At 53.4% G+C, this 18,653-nt stretch overlaps 1 protein-coding gene across 2 annotated transcripts in view; it reads right to left on the reverse strand.

The window, feature by feature from the left end:
• Positions 1-3,776: 3,776 nt before the first annotated feature.
• The window catches only part of SYNE3 (spectrin repeat containing nuclear envelope family member 3), an 88,487-nt gene continuing 73,610 nt past the window's right edge, over positions 3,777-18,653 (reverse strand). The window contains exons 16-18 of one of the 2 annotated variants that reach the window (XM_080808047.1): positions 16,345-16,494; positions 15,304-15,342; positions 3,777-8,360 (exon numbers count right to left, since the gene is read on the reverse strand). In XM_080808047.1, the coding sequence (XP_080664173.1) occupies positions 8,136-8,360; positions 15,304-15,342; positions 16,345-16,494 (414 nt within the window). In that variant the 3' untranslated portion in view covers positions 3,777-8,135. Of the gene's footprint in view, positions 8,361-9,871; positions 9,942-15,303; positions 15,343-16,344; positions 16,495-18,653 lie in introns of those variants that run through there. The other variant, XM_080808048.1, reaches the window with a different exon arrangement.

Genomic DNA, 18,653 nt, shown 5'->3' on the forward strand with positions numbered 1-18,653 from the left:
CCCCTAGCAGCTGTAGCGGGGCAGCCCTTTGGGATCAACCTCAGTGCCCTACAGACTCTAAGTTCAGACGGTACAACAAGACGAGTCTGCTGAAGCTGCCCAACGTGACGGAGGAGGCGGCTGGGACAGGGTTGAATGAGTAACTCCCGATGGCTCCGTGTTTGCTCTGTGCCGAGCGCGGTGCCAGCCCCTTCCACGGATGATCCCTTGAACTCCTAACCACAGCCAAGGGCCAAGGCCAAGTATCATTCCAGAATACTGAAGAACGCCCCCAAGGTCAGGACCTTGATGATATGGTTGCTGGGAGCCACACACAGATCAGGCTGACTCTGCGTCTACTCCATGAACAGATCCAACCCCATTTTTAGGGGAGCAATTTAAGGGCAAAAGATTATTCTCACGATTTTCCCAAGGCCAAAAAAAAAAAAAAAACCCAAACTATATTAAAAACAATTTTTTAAATTTGGGCTCATTTTAGAAAAGGTGCAAAAACAGCACACAGTTCCCAGATCCCATCCCTCCCGCCTCCTCTGATGCCGACATCTTAGACAGCATTGGGACACTTGTCGAAACCGAGAAATTCACACCCGTGCGATGTTATTAGGGAAACTACAGACTACATTTGTGTTTCATTGAGTTTTTCGATAATGTCCCTTTACTGTTCCAGGATGCGATCCAGGATACCGAATTGCATTTAGCTTCTCTTTTTTTTAACTTCGCTTTTTGTCATCCTGTCACCTGATTCCAAAGCAAAAGGGCCTCAATTATTTGCACATGCTCAAGGACGGGAAACCCACACTCACGTGTGAGAGAGACGGTCGCAGGACAATTTGGAGCAATTTCCTTTGCTGTCCGTTGGTAGTGGAAGCCCCTGTTAGAAATTGGCAGCAGAAGGCCACGGCGAAGACCCAGCGGGAGCTGGAGGCAGTGGCCGAGCGGGAGGCATGTGCCAAAATGCAACCGCCATCCGGAATCCCCGCCCCGGGAACCCCGAGCAGGCTGGGGTCCTTCCCCTCGCAGCCTAATCGAAGGAAGCAGGGTGGAGAGAGGTCACCGCAGGAGAGGTGGGGGCCAGGGCTGGCGGGACAGTGACAGGAAGGGCCAAGGCCAAGTAGCTGAATAACGTTCGCACCCAGGGGTTTCCACGAAAGATGATGAATCTCTCCAATTAAATGTGTCACGGCCGGGCTGGGACGCCACAGATGAAAACAGGGAAGATAATTACTTCCATAGCAGGGCTGGTTGTGGGGGGAAAAAAAAAATCACACGGTTGCAAAAATGACTTGGGGCGCCTGGGTGGTTCAGTCGGTTCAGTGTCTGACTGTTGGTTTCAGCGCAGGGCATGATCTCAGGGTTGTGAGATCGAACCCCGCATTGGGCTCCGCGCTGGGTGTGGAATCTGCTTAAGATTCTCTCTCTGCCTCTCGCTTTGCCCCTTCCCCCCCTTCTCTCTCTCTCTGTTTCAGCAGTATTATTGTTTTAGTTCTACGGATGAGTAAACAGATTAACCCAGAAATTAAGTTCCCCAAAGTGACATAGGCGAGAAGCCTGGGAACAACCCCCCGCCTTTTTAGCCTTGTACTTCTCAAACCCATTCTGTCCAGCATTAGGAAGAATTCGAAGGAAAGGCTGCTGGGAACTCAGTCGTGAGAGGAGCAGCCTTCCTCCTCTGCCTCCTCACCTTGGCATTTTTTCTGGCACAGCAGACTTTGCTCTGAACGAGCTTCCAGGTGAGAATGAGGGACCGATGGGGCCCAAAAGCGGTGGCCGGAAGGGAGTCAGTGCATTTGCATTTCATACTCTTTGTGATATGGAGAACATGAGATCTGTTTGGGCTTAAGAAAAACTTTCTATAAGAGAAGCCTCTTCTGGGACCCCTGGGCGGCTCGGTCAGTGAAGCATCTTCCCTTGGCTCAGGTCATGATCTCAGGGTCCTGGGATCAAGTCCCAAGTTGGGCTCCCTGCTCCATGGGGAGCCTGCTTCTCCCTCTCGCTCTCTCTTGCTCTCTCTCTTAGATAAAAAATAAACTTTTAAAAAGAAAAAAGAAAATCTCTTCTTTTAAAGAAGAGATAAGTGTCTCTCTCTCTTAAAAATAATAATGACTTGCTCACCCAGCCAGGAGTATGAGAACTCCGCTAAGATTTAGAAACGATGGTTTTCCCACCGAGATGATGTTCTAACACCGAAATGCCTGACCCAGGGTTTGACGCCTCCGTTGTCGAAACAAGCGCGTCCGCCCCACGCTTACCATCAACGATGGTACTCTCACGTCCTACGGATTAAGGCCATTTAGAAGCAACTACACAGACCAACCGCAGGACCTACATAATCCTAAAGGGCACAGCACCCCGGGGGACGGACTTCTGTCTTTCTTCACCACGTATATTTTGTTTTGGGGGACAGCCAATTAGAAGTCAAGGAGCCCCCTCACCCCAGGCCACAAGAATCACGAGGGTTTCTTCGCGGGCCTTGGCTGCTCCTCTAAGATGTTAGCCCGTGGGTCCCAGGATCCCTGGCGGGCACATTTCTTTCAGGATATTCCTTGCAGCGAGCAAACACTGCTCTTGATCTAGTCCGACAGTAGAAAATCGTTCCGTCCTTCGGCACCAGCTCCTACCAGCTGGGGCACTGGGGACTTCATTGCTTCCCTTGCTGGGAAGGCCGGCCGGCCTGCGGACACCGAGGACCCCCTTCTAACCGAAGACCCCCTTCCAACACAGCAGCCTCTCCCACTCGAATCAGGGACTCAGAGAGCGATCGGAATGGTGTTGAGGGCCAGGGCACATGCTCTGGGACAGGATCCTGCATCTAGAAGATTCCAAGTCATTCTCACTCATAATTCCGGATACCACTTAGAGGAACAGAGAGTCTAAAACTTGTTTCAACCTTCTACCAGCCCCTGAAGGCGGACAGATTACAGACACCTTCTCACCTCAGAGGTCCTTCTCTCTCTCCTCTCAGGAAGTGATGAGGGTTTCTTCAGATAACAGACCAGGAAAAGTATGACAAGCAGTATTGAAGTTAACAGCAGATTTTTTAAATTTGAGGTTGGGGAGGGTTAGTAAATAACACAAGAGGCAAAGCCTTTCTATCCTAAAGCCGTCCCATGGAAAGTATTCTAAATTGAAGGGCATACTTCGTAAACAGAAGATTCTAGACACAAATTCGCCTTTTCTTGGCAAGCCAGGGCCATTGCCAGGAGGAGGGGTCATTAACAGGCAGTGGGTCCAGGATTCATGGCTGGTTTCTTAGACCTCCCCTCGAATGGTACCCCCCCTTTCTCCTTATCTGTACCCTTTCTGGGGACAGCGCCAGTGCCCTGTGGGTTCAGAAACCAGACCCCCAGACCTAAGAACTGTTTGTTAAACAAACCATCAACGTGGGGCTTTGATCCAAGGGGTGAGAGCAAAGTGCTGGCACAGCCTTCTGTTATGTGCCTGGTGCCTGCCTTGGTTTTGGGCCGCCTCTCTCCTCAGTGCATTTGGAATTCTCAAAATCCACTTGGCTTACCCCCCGGGATGGCTGCCCACGAGCTCTGGGGAGATGCTGGCAGTTTGTGAGCGCACTTCCAGGTGATCCCGACATTCTGGTCGAGCTGAGAGCCGCTGTTGCCCTGAGGTCAGAGGTCGACCCGACCAGAGTTGCCTCCGCCCGGAAGTCAGAATTTAAAAACCAGTCAGCCCTCACCACCCACCCGCTTTCTCCTCAGAACCCCTTCAGACAAAACCCCTCAACTTCAGAAAAAGATGTTCCAAACCACACAATGCTTCATAGACCAAAATAGAGATTTTTATTTCCAAACATAAAAGCAGATACATTTTTAAACACATAAAGCGACAACAAAAACAAGCCAGACTTCGGGAACACAGCTCCTTCCGAGTGGAGCAAGGGAAAGGGACTTTGAAACACAGCACGGAGACGAGACGAGAGGAGCCCACGCGTCCCTCCCTCCTGAGCGGGGAAGGCTCTAGGCCGGCTGTGGGCTTGATGTGAACCGAGATAAAGCACACACGTTTCAGAACACTCACTTGGCTCTGGTACGGCTTGCCTTCCCAGAAAGCTTCATTTATTGCAAACGCGTGTTTTACAATCACAAATAATACGATGAGAGCGGATATGGTCCCTGCGAATACTGTTTACATAACAGAACATTTTAAACAGTGAAGTTAGTTTGCCTTTGACGCCAAAACCCACTTACGTGATGCGTGCACACGCACACAGATACACACACACACACACACACACACACACACACACACCCCTATTCTACCCGTCCACACTGCATTAACCAGACCGGTCCAGCGGTGTAAACAGCGGGTCAGTGTCAGGTTGCAAAGATGGCGCAGCTTTGCCCCTGCGGACTTGGCTGACAGTAGAGAGGTTGTAGGGAGGTGGCTGAGGCCTCCGGGGTGGGTGGGTGGGGGCTCTGCAGCCGTGTGGACCCTTCCTTGGCCAAACCGATCACTAGATTGTCTATACTTCCAACCCAGGAAATCTCCAGTGGGGGAAAGTGGGCTTCTCAACTTGGCACTTCCACCCACAAATTTTTACCATGACCCATGACTGCAGATGAATAATCGTGCCAGGAACGGAAATGACACTACACGTGTAGGATCTGAGGGCGCGCACATCCACGGCCACAAGAGGTGAGAGCAGAGACAGAGCAAGGAGGTGAGAGGTGGTGAGCGATGGAGTGAGTCCCATGCACCGGGAACCGCTTCCTCTGAATCCTGGAGGGGAGTTGAGGTGTCAAACACACTCGCCTCCAGGGTTTTTCACACGATGCAACAAGCACAGCTGAAGTCCCCACCCCGTGCCGGGCACCGGGCACGTCAGCCATGCCTGGGACCGCGCAGGGGGACAGAGAGGGGTTCAGCCCCCCGGAGGGCAGAAAGCCCTGCTTCCCTGTGCGGCGGGAAGTAACCGGTGTGGAGGTGTTGTAGAGGACCCTGGGGACTGTGCCCCCTGCCCACCTGCCCCAGGGTGGGGGGTGACGCCGTGCAGAGCCCTGGGTGAGACCAGCCTGGGAAGCCGATGTGGGAGCTGCCCGCCCGCCGAGCAGAGGGCAGAGCGCTCGCTCACTGAAATCCACCTGCTGCCCAGCAGGGCCGGCCCCAAGCCCCCTCCTCTCCTGCCAGCGTGGGCTTGGCAACGGGCAGACCTGGATTCGAATCCCACCTCTGCCCGGGCAAGCGTCTCTATGTCTTCAAGTCTCAGCTCTCCTGTCTTGCGAGTGGAGGCAGAGTTAACGCCACCACTCCCCGAGAGCTGTCGTAGGAATGAAACGAAATACAGCTCCTCAGGCACCAAGCAAGGGCCGGCACCCGCAAGCACCGAATAGAAGGCGCTCTTGGGAGGATGCCTCCGTCCCCGCGCTCCGATGCGGAGCTCCTCCTGAGTCACCTCGGCCCCCCGCACCAGCACATCCCACCCCTCACCCTCGGGTCTTGCCCGGGCCTTTCCCCACGGAGGTGAGTCTGGGGAAAGGGCCGGGTGAGGGCCACTTGAGGAGGGGACCAGCATCTTTGATCATACCGTTTCCCTGTCCCCCTGCTCCCCCTCCCTCTGCTTCCCCTTCCCATACACCCCCCCTCCTCTGCCCTCCCCCTTCTCCTCCTGCCTCCTCCTGTACTCCTCTCTCCTCCTCCTCTTCCTCCCCTCTTCTTCCTTCTCTCCCTCTTTCCTTCTCTCTCTCTCTCTGTCACACACACGCACACACACACACACATGCGCGCCCGTGCATGGAGCTGGGCTGTGATATTCACATCTCTTTCCACGACTCTCACTCCGGGGACAGAGGAAAAATAAACACACGCCGGTCCCACTGGGGCACCTTTCTCAAATGGCACTTGAAAGCTCTTTGCGGTTATTGTTCAGGAAGCTGGAAAGTCATAAAAATCATAACTGTCTGCATCCACTTGAAGCAGAAGAGATTACACTTGAAAAGCACCAGCGAGTAAGCTGTTATTTCACAACTGTATTTATAAGAAAGTAATGAAAATATCAAATTTTTTTAAAAAAATTATGCAAACAAGCAGGCTCTATGGCCTCCTTGTCAAAGTTTAAAAAATATGCAGAGACATCCCCCCCCGCCCCCACCCCGCCCCGCCAGCCCTGCACATTGCAGCCCTCCCCTCCCCCTCCCTGATGGGGGCCAGAGGGGACACAGCTGCCTTCGCCTGGAGTGCCTGCTCCTTGTGGAGCTGCAGACATGGTGGTGGGGGGGGGGTTCTGCCCCCGTGAGACTGGGGACAGGGGTGCCCGGCTCTGTCTGGCCTTCTCGCCTCCCCCTGTGTGGCCAAGGCTAAGTTCCTCTCCTCGCTGGGCCTCAGCCTCCCCACCTGCAAAGTGGGAGAGTGGAAGTGGAGATCGCTCAAAGGCCCTGCCCTAGTCTGACCTTGACGTCCCAGCACTGGACCCACATGGCCCAGGGAGCACTTGGGCTCAGCCACCTGCTGAGAAAAGTGAGCTTTCGGAGTGCAAACCAAGACCTCTTCTGGGCAATACCATTTTCCTGCCCGTGAATGTCCAGCTTCTCCGAGCTTCAGGGAGGCCTGGCTTTGGGCCCTTGGCCGCTGGACAGGGAGAGGCCATGTGTGCAGGTCTGTGGGGCGGGGCTTGGTGCTGTCAATCAGGACCCTTCTGGGTCCTCAGTTTCCCTCCCTTTAGAGGGCCTTCCTGGGTCTGGACACTTTATGACCCCAAAGGCCTGTATGACCCCACCCCCCGTGGTCTCCTCCTAGAGGAGAACAGACGAAATTAGTTTGTAAAGAATGGGCACGAGGCATTTTCTAAAAGGCCACTTAGTGTTGATTTAGGGGAAAACACGATCCAGTTATAATGCACTTAGGAGCCATCGAGAGTTCCCTGGGGAGGAAGGGACACGTTTCCAGCCTCAGGGCCCAGCACGGAGTCCCCCCACCCCCACCCGCTCCTCCCCAGGGGGTGCTGGGAGATTAACAGCCTAACCCTGCCAAGAGGGACCCTCGCTTGGGATTTGGGGTGGCCTCGGCCATGGGCCCTTGTGAGGACACCTGTGGGACACTCTGGGCCCAGAAGACCCGCCTCTCTCTGAAGTCCCTTGTTGGAGGAGGAAGAGGCAGAGCCCCCCAAGACAGGCTCAGCTCCAGGGTCCATCTCTGATCTCTGTCCTGGATCCCAGATCCCTGGTGCCTGGTGTGCCGGCTGCTCCCCTTCTGGCCCTTCAGCTCCAGTGCAGACCATGAAAAAACAGCCCGAGAGCGACAGAAGGGACACGTCTTCCCCAGGGGTGCAGCACTCAGCGCTCCCCATTCTGCACGAAGACCCCGGCGATGAGGTTTCTTTCTTTCTCTTCTCCTTGCATAGAACACGTGGAGCCCCTCAGCTGCGGGCAGATCAGTGTCACGGCCATGGACGTCCACCAGGGCTCTGCGCTATGGGAGGCGGAGGAGGGCGGGGTTCGCGCTCCCCCCCCCCCCCGCAGCCCCCACGGAGCCCTCGTGCTCTGCGCTGTTTCAGTGCTGGGGCTGCTCCTTACAGCTCTTCTTTTCATTCCTTGATATCACTTGTCACTGCTGTCACCAGACCTGCCTTCGATCATCACCATTTCTGCTTCCAACACGGAGCGTCTAAGCTGCTGTCCTTTGTCCTCACTGTGCCCAAAGCAGGAGTAACTGGGTGCTGAGCGAGGGCCTGTGTGGCTCGTTCACGTCGACAGCTGGGGGCCTTCTCGCTGACATCTGGGCTCCAGGCTTGGCTTCTGGGCAAGCGGTGGCCGTAAGTGACATGTTATTGTTCCCGCTTTCCGGTGGGGGGGCGGGGACGGGGGGACCGCAGACCAGGGCAAAAATGCCACCCCATCCCACCGGACACGCACACTGCTAGGCATGTCCCCCCTACAAAGAGATGTCCTATATGAAACCATACAGACGGAGCATCTACGCACAGAGGGTATAAAAGTCCATCCGGTATTCCCTGGTCACGCACAGGCCATCTTCCGTATACATAAACTAAGACAACACCGTATAAAAAGTGGTTTTCTTTGGGGAGCGTTAATACAGTATGTATACTGAGGCAGCCCCGCCGGCGGCTGGGAAGCAGCCCGGGGGCCAGCGGGGGGTCAGGGAGGAGAGTCCCCTGCGTCCCCCACGGGTTAGGTGGGTGGCGGGCCGCTGTAGCGGAGCATGAGCCGGAAGGAGCGGGCGAAGTTGTTGGCCAGCGAGCAGCTGCGGGGCTCCTCCCCGACCGGGAGCAGGAACAGCAGCAGCAGCAGCAGCAGCAGCAGCATCTGCAGGGGCAGCGCCACGCGGCACGCCTTCCGGAAGAGCGCGCGGGGGCCCCGCCACCGCCACGGCCACCGCCACGGCCACCGTGGAGTCTGCAGAACAAAGGCAGGTGTGAGTGGGCTCGGGGGCCCTGAGCGGGAGGGGAGGGCGAGGGGGATGCTCGGTGAGCAGCGGCTCTGGGCTGACCATCTGGGGCTCAGTTTGCCCGACTGGGAAGTGGGGGTACTGTCCACTTTGCCAGAAGTGAGGATCTCTGGTTTTCTCACGGCAGTCACGGTAGGGAAGGTACCACTGTGCTTGGCTCTCCAGCACCACCTTCTCCCCCTTCTCCTCCACCTTCTTCATCACCACCGTCACCGTCGACACTGCCGATATCACCCAAAGGCCAGACACACGGGTCCGAAAGCCTAATCAACGGTCTTGCTGTAACACCCATGAAAGTTGCCAAAACACATTTCCTAAAGTCTAGAGGCACTGGCTGGGTTGTGGCCTTATGGGATGTTCTCACGGCCAAAGAGTGCAGGCCCAAGAGCTGGCTACTCAGGGAAGTAGAGGCCCCATGGCCAAAGATAACACAGTGCAGGGCAGAGGCCTAGCTCTTAGGGACCTGGCTGTCTAGGATCCAATGTGGACTCTGTCACACAGTATCTCTAGGACCTTGGCAGAGTCAGTAACCTCTCTGGGCCATTTCAGTCTCTGCGAGATGGGGATAAAACACCTACCCCCATTTGTCAGGTTGTAGAGAGGAGTCAAAGCAAAGTATATTTATATACCAATTTAAAAAGTATGTAAGTATGACTACTATTATAGAATGTATCTGTTGGGTCCTTGAAGAACCAAAGGGTCACTGTCCAGGAACCAAGAGCTACAGTCAAGTGATGGTGAGGATGACGATGATGATGAAGGTAATGATGGTGGTGGTAATGACGGTGATGACATGATGATGGTGGTGGTGGTGATGATGGTGGCGGTGATGGTGGTGATGGTGATGGTGAAGATGGTGAGGATGATGGAGATGATGGTGGTGATGGTGGAGATGATGATAATGGTGGTGGTGGTGATGGTGATAGCATGAGGATGATGGTGACGATGGTGGTGGTGATGGCAATGATAGTGACAATGGTGATGGTGATGTGGTGGTGATGATCACGATGGGGGTGGTGAGGAGGATAACAATGATGACGATGGTGGTGATGATGGTGGTGGTGATGGTGATGGTGACAATGGTGAGGATGGTGATGGTGGTAAGGAAGGTGAGGATGATGATGGTGAGGATGATGATGGCAATGGCAGTGATGGTGGTGATGAGAAAGCATTGCTGAACGTGGGTGTTCTTGGGAGGTTCTGACCTGAGCACTTCCGATTCTTCAGCTCTCACACTTGACTCACCTTACCTCCTGCCACACAATCTCCTCCAGGTTAATAACACTTGACCCTATACCTCCAGCCTCAAGTGTTCTCACTCACCAAAGCCCTTTGCCACTGATTTTGCAAAACCAGACTTCTTGTAACCCACATAGTCGAGAGGCCCTCCTGGTGGCCCTGGTATCAGCGGTGTCTTGAGGAGGCGGCAAGGTAAGTCATTTGAGCCACCGAGTAAGCACGGGTTCCCAGCGACATCACAGGTCTCCCAGAAGGTGCGCCAAGAATACAGCATCCCTTCCGTGACATTCCTGCCAGAAATGCACAGCCCGATTCCAATCACAAGGAAATATCAGGGAAACGTGCCTTGAGGGACATCCTATAAAATCTCTGACCTGGACTCAAGGTCAAGGTCAAGGAAAACAGAAGACAAGTTCTAGCCTAGAGGAAACCAAAGAGATGTACCAACTGAATGCGGTGGGTGACCCTGGACTGGTTCCTGCACGGAGGAAAGAGGTCTACAAAAAAGACCAGAAGTGGAATATTAAAACGATGGGATATGACTCAGTGACAAAAAGAAATGAGCTTTCAAGCAACCCTCAAATCAGGTGGGAACCTTAAATGCATATTACCAAGTGAAAGAAGCCAGTCTGAGAAGGCTCCATATGGTCTGATTCCAACTCTACGATGTTCTGGAAAAGACAAAACTACAGAGACAGTAGAACAATCCGTGGTTGCCAGGGGCTGGGCAGGGGAGGGCTGGGTAGGTGGCGCACGGGGATTTTTTTGGGCAGTGAAGCTGTTCTGTGTGGCACGAGGAAGGTGGATCTGTGCCATTCCACATTTGTCAAACCCACAGAACAAACTTCACGGTGAACCCTGATGTAAACTCCGTGCTTCAGCTAACAGTGATGCGTCGATATTATGACAGATCGATTGTGGCCAACAGACCATACCAGTGCAGGATGTTAATAAAAAGGGAGAGGTGGGAGAGGGGCCGAGGAGAGGGACTAGCTGGAACCCTCCGTATAGTTTGCTCGATTTTTCTATCAACCTAAAGCTGCTCCCCCAAAAAAGTCTATTAATTTTTTAAAAGGCTATCGAGGCAGCTTTAAGATTTTGAATAACGACTCCGCATTAAGTAATGAAATTTCACCCACACCGAGTCCTATGGACACTGATCGCGTTCACTGGAAAAAATAAGACAAAGACAGAGGCACCTGTGACCCAGCGCGAGAAGAAATGCCAGAGCGGCTGTGGGTGGGGAGCGCGGTCACCAGCCCGGGGCTGCCCAGAGGCCAGGGACAGGAGGCCAGAGACACGCTCATGAGGCTTATTGAAGCAGGAGCTACCATTACCTCGCTGGGGGTGAACTTCAGAGGAGCGGGGAGGTGGGCAGAAGGCAGGTGGGCTGGGGGACGGGGGGATGAGGAGATAGCGCACATAGAGAAGAACCTGTCTGGATTTCCGAAGTCAAAGCCAAGTTTCAAAACCTCGATGTCCGAAGAGTTAGCACAGACTCTTTCCTACATCTGTGGTAGCCTGTCGCTTCTGGGCTTGGCGGACAGATGGACAGACGACAGGGGCCTGGGGTAACACAGCACATGGGGGGAGGCCCGGCCCGGGCTCTCTCCTCTTCAAGCTCAGAGACTGCACAGTCCCAGGAAGCCCGGCCCTTTGACCAAGAAAGAGGCAAAGCTAGCCCCCCCAAATCGCACAGGGAATCTCAGCGGGACAAAGCCATGTTACATCTCCTCTGTCCCCACCCCAACTGGGCCCTTTGTCACATATGGAAAACGGGCCAAGAGGCCACGCTCCTCCCACTACAAAGAAGGTGGTCTTGAGGGACAAAGGCTGGCACCTGAGTGTTACAGTGTCGTGCCCAAATGCATCGTGAAGATTTTTTTAAAAATTTTTTTTAAAGATTTTTTTTTTTAAAGTTACCATCTGACTTAGAGAACTCACTAAGGCTTCCTTAGCTTTGACACCTCAGTATTTCCTCTGATCTAGGACACCAACCGTGAGGTGTGTCATTATTTTATAAACCACTCAGAAAGGACACAACCCACCAAGATGGGGCATCTGATGGGAGACTTCACCTAAATCTGGGCCCCAAGGGGCCTCACCTTCTCTGTCAGGGGAAATGAGAAATCATCCCACCTCCCAGGAAGGGGAAACAAGGAAATACGAGGTATTATCTTGGCACTGGGTGAAGCGAGGGGAGTTCCTCTTCCCTGTGAATGTGACCCACAGCTCCTGGGTGTGGGGGGGGGGGCAGGGCTCTGAGTTTACACAATCAGTGTGAGCTGAAGGAAGACAAGACACCACCTGAAAGCAAAGATTTTCCATTTAGAGAAATCTCAGGTGGTGAGTGTCCTGGGTGATGGAGGGAAGCAAGCCCAAATCCTCTCGGAGAGAAGTAGATCCTAGTGAGTTGCCCAAATTCCAGAAATGTGAACATGTGAAAAATCACAAGTCTTAAGACCTATGCGATATGTTGGAGTAAATAAAATGTGACTTTGGGTGGCTCAGCGTCTGGGGCTACACCCGCAGGGGCCACAGTGCGCACGGGAGGGGGTGTGGGTTTCTCTCCGGTCGTGCAAACCGGTGCCTTGGCCCTGCCCCAGTCGACCGAGGCAACCAGAAACCCTTGCCAATCTGTTCTTCAACAAACAGTTTGTCTCCAGAAGGGCCACACGCCCCTTCCCCGGGCCCATGCAAAAATGCAGTCGACTCACGGCCCAGTTGCGACTGAAAAAGCAATTACGTGTCCTGTGTCTGAATGCTGCAGGCACGCGTCTCCGGTGGCACCGAGCTGCCAAGTGTGTAGGCAGCTGCAAATTTAATAAATCTTAATTATTGTGTTTATACAAACAAGCAGGCTGAAGCCACTGACGTTGCTGGAGCTTTCAATGACTTGGTGCATGGAGGGAAAAAAAAGTGCAGAGAACCAACTGCTCATAAATAATTAGCTTTGGGGCAGGTTTTTTTTTTCCCCCTTTCTTTTGGACTAAAAATCACATAGGAAAGGTTTTTAAGTTGGCAAGATTACAACGCCTGAAGACAGAGTCTGCTTTCTGCCAGTTGGGTGCGTGCGCGCGCGCTCGTGCACGCACAGTGGCGCAGGTAGGCGCATGCACACACACAGACAGGCAAAAACCACGCAAGAACCGAACCAAAGGGAGAAATCCCCCCACCCCCAGGAGCGTCACTGTCCCTTTGTTCTCAGAAAGATAAGCAGGGGCAGTGCCTGCAGAAGTCTTCTGGGGTCTCACTGACAGGGCAATTAAGCACCTACTGTATGCGGGTTGTTACAGGAACTCTGCGGACCCTTAGCTCGGTGGACCCTCATTCTGGTCAGCGGAATACTCTGGCTGAGGGACACGTGGACAGGCACACACGCTAACGGCGGGTCTTAGATTCAAATCTGGGGCACAGAGCCGTGGTTCTCAAAGTGCGGTCCCAGGCGGCCTCGGCATCACTTGGGAACCTGCTAGAAACGCCGGTTCTTGGGCCATCTCAGCCCCTGTGAATCAGACACTCAGAGTGGGACCCAGAAATCTGTGCTTCAGCTGTCACATCAGTGAGCCCACGATGCTCTCTGCACACTGGCTTGTAGGCTGCTTCCTTCCCCGCAGCCGGCTTCACAAAAGCCAGCCAGCCAGCCAGCCAGCACCGAACGCAGATGTTCACATACTTAGTTATTCTACAGAGCCCGAATAAGCACATTTTTTTTAGCCACATAGAGCCTGCCTGTTTTGCAAACCCTACAAAACTGTGCCCAACATCTGCCGGCTGCGGATAAGACAATCCCTGCTATAAAGACCCCAGTCCGCGGCTGCCCATGAGAGCCCCCGCCCTAGAGACACTCACTGTGCTGAGCACCATCAGCTGGACGTGTGAGCCCTCCTCCCAGGCGCCCCCCCAACCCTGCCGGGACGCCCATTCCCCTGGGGCGGGTCTCTGCTCTTGTGCTCACCCATGGATCTCAATTTCCCAGATCAGTGCTTGGCACAAAGTCGGGGCTCAGTAAACCCTTGTGAAACGAATGAGTGAATGAGTGGGAGACAGCAAGTGAACACAGGGCTGTGGACACTCCACATTCAGCCAATATAGGCTGCCGGGTCGCTGAGCCCGCTCGGGAGCCCTGGTGCCCCCAGCCACGTGTCCCCCTACTCAGAAACATTCAGTGAGCACTTACTGTGTGCAAGGCATCAGGGACCCAGACAAGACTCCCACAGAGTCCAACCGGGAGCTCCAGATCAGAAGAGGGTTCCCCATGGAGGGGCTTACAGTGCGGAGGCCGCCAGGAGTCACTGGTGGACTATGGGAGACACCCTGTTCTTCCCCATTTCTTGGGGAGACCCTCTGTTATTCCAAATTGCGGGTAAAACCAGGCCTCTAGTCTCTCTGAAAAATTCTACAAATAACCGTTCACATGATCTTCCATACTCATTCACAAAGGAAATAAAGTCAGCATTGATAATTGATAATGGATCATTCCATTTTACAGTTGGGGAAAGTAAGCCGATCCAAGCTAGTTGACGCCAGGCCCGAAGCACAGTGTTGGTCTTGTGACGGCCCCACCCAGTCCAGGGGACACCCATTCCCCTGCAGATGTGAGATGTGAGCCCCAGCCAGAGACCAAGAAGAAATCCTGGTGCGCAAAGCACCTGGAAACAGATTCCATGGCATTAGGGATCTCGAGGAACCCAGAGCTATTTGGAGCAGAGCACGCTGAAGGCTCCCTTCGTTATGGGCCAGTGCTTGGCAGGGAAACAAGAGTGTTTCCTTGGAAAAGGTGACATCAATTTACATTGGGTTTTCCCCGAAACAGGGACACCCACTGGGACCCTGGGATGCCGTCTCCAAGGCACAGCGTGGAAAGCCAAGATGTGGGCTTTGGAGCCAGAGGCCAAAGACCACCCAGAAGCTGCATGCCTGGGCTGAACGAGTCATTCCAATCCGGTCATGGCTCAGTTTCCTTATGCTTAAGTGGAGGGAATGATGCCTCTTGAGCAATGATGGGACACTTAAATGAGATGCCCTGATCATGATTTAGCATGATTCCTGGCACACAGTGGACTGTTACTACCTAGTATCTAGGGCAATAATAATTATTACTCATTAGGATTATTACTGCTGTCACTGTGACTGTCTCGGCCCTCAAGCACCACGGGAGGGGCTCTTGGCACTTCTCAGTGGGCCCGAGTGGAAACACCTGCTGGTAGAACAGGAAAGGCACAACTCCCCCTTCCACTTCTGTCCCTGCCCTGAGTCCTGGACACCCAGCCACCACTCAGGGGGCCACACGATCCAGCATGCCCGGAATGGTCTGGGTTTCCTGGGACAGTCCTGGTGTATACCTGTCGTCACCACATAACTATCAACTGTGTCCCAGTCCGTTCCCCACCACATCCTTTGGATGAAAAACTCCAGGGTCCTTTCTCTATCATGGACGTGTCACAGCTGAGTACATTCTGCACCCTCCTGGGGCTTTCCCAGGGCCCCGGGGCCCCACATAGGGCAGCCCAGAGCTCATTCCCCACAAAATGTGCCTCACACCTCATGGAACCTTCCAGAAAGCCCAGGAGTCTGGCTTCAGCATCGCAGGCCTACCAGCCTCCAGACACCCTGCCCTCTAGCGTGTGGAGCAGATGGCAGACACGGTACCTTTTGGAATCCAGTCGGCTCCCCTGGAGAACTCTGTGTCTGTTATTTTCGGGAAGGAGAGGAAAAGGGGAAAAAAGACATTAAGTGAGTGAAACTCAAATCCCAACAGAGCCTGTAATGGAATATTCATTCTGTCAGGGGAGTGTTTCTTTAAAACTTCTGGTCATCTGGATAGGCTGAACCAGCAGGTGATTCGATTTAATGAGCTTTTTAACGCACTTCAGGCCCAGGTGGGATTCTGTCTGGGAAGGCGCGGGCCAGGGGGCCCCTGGCCGGGGCTATGCTGACACCTAGTGGCCAGCACTGGCTGTTGCAGGGACAGCGGAGCTGGAGCGCCAACGCTTGGTGTCTGGGGTCTGAGGACCCATAGGGCCCCCTGAGGCTACCTCAACGGCCCCCACCTCAGGCTAGCCCTTGTGCCCCAGTTTGCCTGTCGCATCTCGGAGAATAACAACAGCACCTCCTTTATAGGGTTGTTACATGGACATCACATTTCATAAAGGCTCTCGTGACTATTACTACTCTTTTGTGCAAGGGGACATGGGGACACAAAGGGGGAAGGTGCTTGTCCCACATCGCAGAGCAAATCAACGGAGAAGCAGGGCTGGATCCCGGGGCTGAGGGCTGCGCTCCCCTCTGTCACGCCCCCCTCAGCGGGGCGTTCTGAATGCTGGCTCTGCGGCTTCCTGGCTCCATGACCCTGAGAGTTCCACTTCTGAGTCTCAGCCCCTGCTTTGGAAACTGGAGACAGGACTGAATAGGGTCCTGAAGGTTTTAGCTCAGTAGGCAGCAAAGCTGTCCTCACACATTAACCATGATGGCTCCCACCATCGTTCCCAGAGCGCCAGCCACACAGGGCAGCAAGACGACCATGTGACGTTTTATAAGCCGAGCACGGCTCTCTTTGAGTGGTCGCCTCAGTCTGGAGTGGGGAGGCCCAGGGCAGAACATGTGTGGCCCAGCTCGGTCTCCTTACGTGAGCCTGGGCTTAGCCAGAGTCCCGTCCCCGGGGCCTGGGACCCATGTTTCCTTAGCACCTACCAGCAGGTAGCTGGAGTCCTTGAGCTTGGACTTGTACAGCATCCACTGGTACCGCAAGTCCTCCAGCTCGTTGGAGGTTCTCCTTGCTGGCCCGAGTTGAAGGAGGTTCTCGAAGAGATGCTGACCTTCTGGCACCCGAGCCTCCAACTCCTGTAGGGAAAAGGCAGTGTCCTGTGAGCCTTCTAAATGGCCCAGACCACCCCACCTGGCTGGTCAGGAGGAGCCAATCAAATTTCACTTGAGAGGCAGCTGGCAGAACCTGTAAGGCAAGAACCCCTTCAGGCAAAGCCAAGCCAAGGCCAGGCAGTCACTTTCAGGAACAATCCGGAATGATCTCCATGGTTACTTCCATTGCTAATGTTCTAGAACCGAGTCCTCTGGAGGGCTTGACATCAGAGTTGCCCTCATAAAAAGCTACCACTGTTGAACATGCTTTTCTGTTGGCATGGGTAAGCCTGGACGTGGGCTATGGGGATTGGGCAGATAATCCTCAGGACTCTGGGGCTATAGTGATGTGGGGGTAGGAGGCAGGGCTCATTTAGACTTGGGTCTAAATTCTGGCTTTGCAGCCTTGCTTTCATCCCATCCCACTCACAGGGTGATATAGGCAGTTTGCCTAGCTTCTCAGAACCCACTAGAATGTGAGCTGGACAAGAGTGAGGCTTAACCTGGGGCAGTTGCAAGTTGTCTGTGATACAACTGGGGTTGGGCAGTGGTGGCAAGAAATCCAGAAATGAATTGTGGCCGAATGTGAAGTAGAAGGTCCGCGGGAAGGACTTACTGCTCATTGCCCCTTAGATGATTGGACCAAACCTCTCACCGAGGACAAACTATTAAAAACACTGAAAAGGCATCCAAGAGTTGGCAAGAGAGTGAGGCACATCAGGCTAAAACCTGGGAAATGATGAAGCCCAGAGAAGTAAGCCTAGTGTCAGGCCTGTTTTTGCCTGCAGGACACTTGCCAATCTGGAAGAAAAGAGTTGTGAAGCAGATCATGATTTTGGGAGCCTCACAGGGCTACAGAGACAAAGGTCAAGGTCTGGGCTCTGTAGGAGTGGAGATTCTCATAACCTGCTCCCCCTGCGGCTGAGACTCCTAAAGGTTAATCAGAAATAAACTCACACCCTGTGTGGACTGAAGTCTGCTCCAAGTCATCAGGGGGCACAGGGAGCCTCCAACATTAAACATGGATCCCCTGGTTTCAGAACAATAAAGCCCTCCTTGCCTGGAAGCCACAGACAAAATCCTCCCTGGAGAAGAGATGATCCTCAATTTCAAATGAGCCCTATACTACTTTTGCCACATGCAACGCCCAGCACGTAAGCAAAGCAGCCCCACGCCTGCAAGAGACTGACAACAAGAACAGGCAGAAACAACACGCAGAAGAAACGTTCCTAAGATGACTTGAGATACCAGAATTATTAGACACATTCGATAAGACAGGTCTCTTTACTAGGCTCAAAGGATTAAACACCAGGCTTAAGAAGATCAGCAGGGTTCTGGAAGCTACGAAAAGTGACAGAGTGGTTATTTCAAGAGAACTGGGTAGAAATTCTAGAACTGGGGAACATCGTATCAAAAGGTAAAGGCATAACAGACATGTGTAAAATGAATGAGACACAGTTAAAGAGAGAATCTGTAAACTGGGAGGTAGGGTAGAAAAAGTCTCCAGAATGCAACAGGGAGAGACCGAAGGATGAACAAGACATAAGAGAAGGGAGGAGACATAGAGCTCCCAGTGAGAAGGAAGACCATGTTTCCGTAGCATCACAGAAGGAGAGGAGAAGGGGAACAAGGCAGTATGTTAAGAGGCAATAAACAGAGGCAATATGCTAAAGTATCATGGAATTTTCCAGAAAGACTCTAAACCACAGATTCCAGAATCCAGATGAGTTCCAGGTAAGAAAAATGAAAAAAAAAAAAAAAAGTCCAAACCCTAACATATCACCGTAAAACTGCAGAGAAATAAGGAAAAAGAGAGGTAGACTGGGGCCTGGTTGAGTTGACCTCGTGTGATATGCTTCAGGTGCAGGTATGGTTGGATTCTCTACTGAAAAGTTCTCGTCAAGGGAAGAACAAAGTCAGGTTTGTGATGCTGAAGGTCACTCTGGCTGCAGAACTGAGCGGTGACCTGGATGGGGGCCCAACAGGAAGGAAGGAGGCCAGCTGGGAGCCCACCACCATAATCAAGGTCAGAAACGGTAACTACCTAGATTAACACAGTGGTAGCAAGCGGGCACAGAACAAAACACACCCAGGGGGTGGAATCCAGAAGGGCTGGGGGACTGTTTAGACATGGAAGTGAAGGA

The sequence above is a fragment of the Martes martes genome (genome assembly GCF_963455335.1).
Source record: "Martes martes genome assembly, chromosome: 7".
In the NCBI taxonomy this organism is placed as follows: Eukaryota; Metazoa; Chordata; class Mammalia; order Carnivora; family Mustelidae; genus Martes; species Martes martes.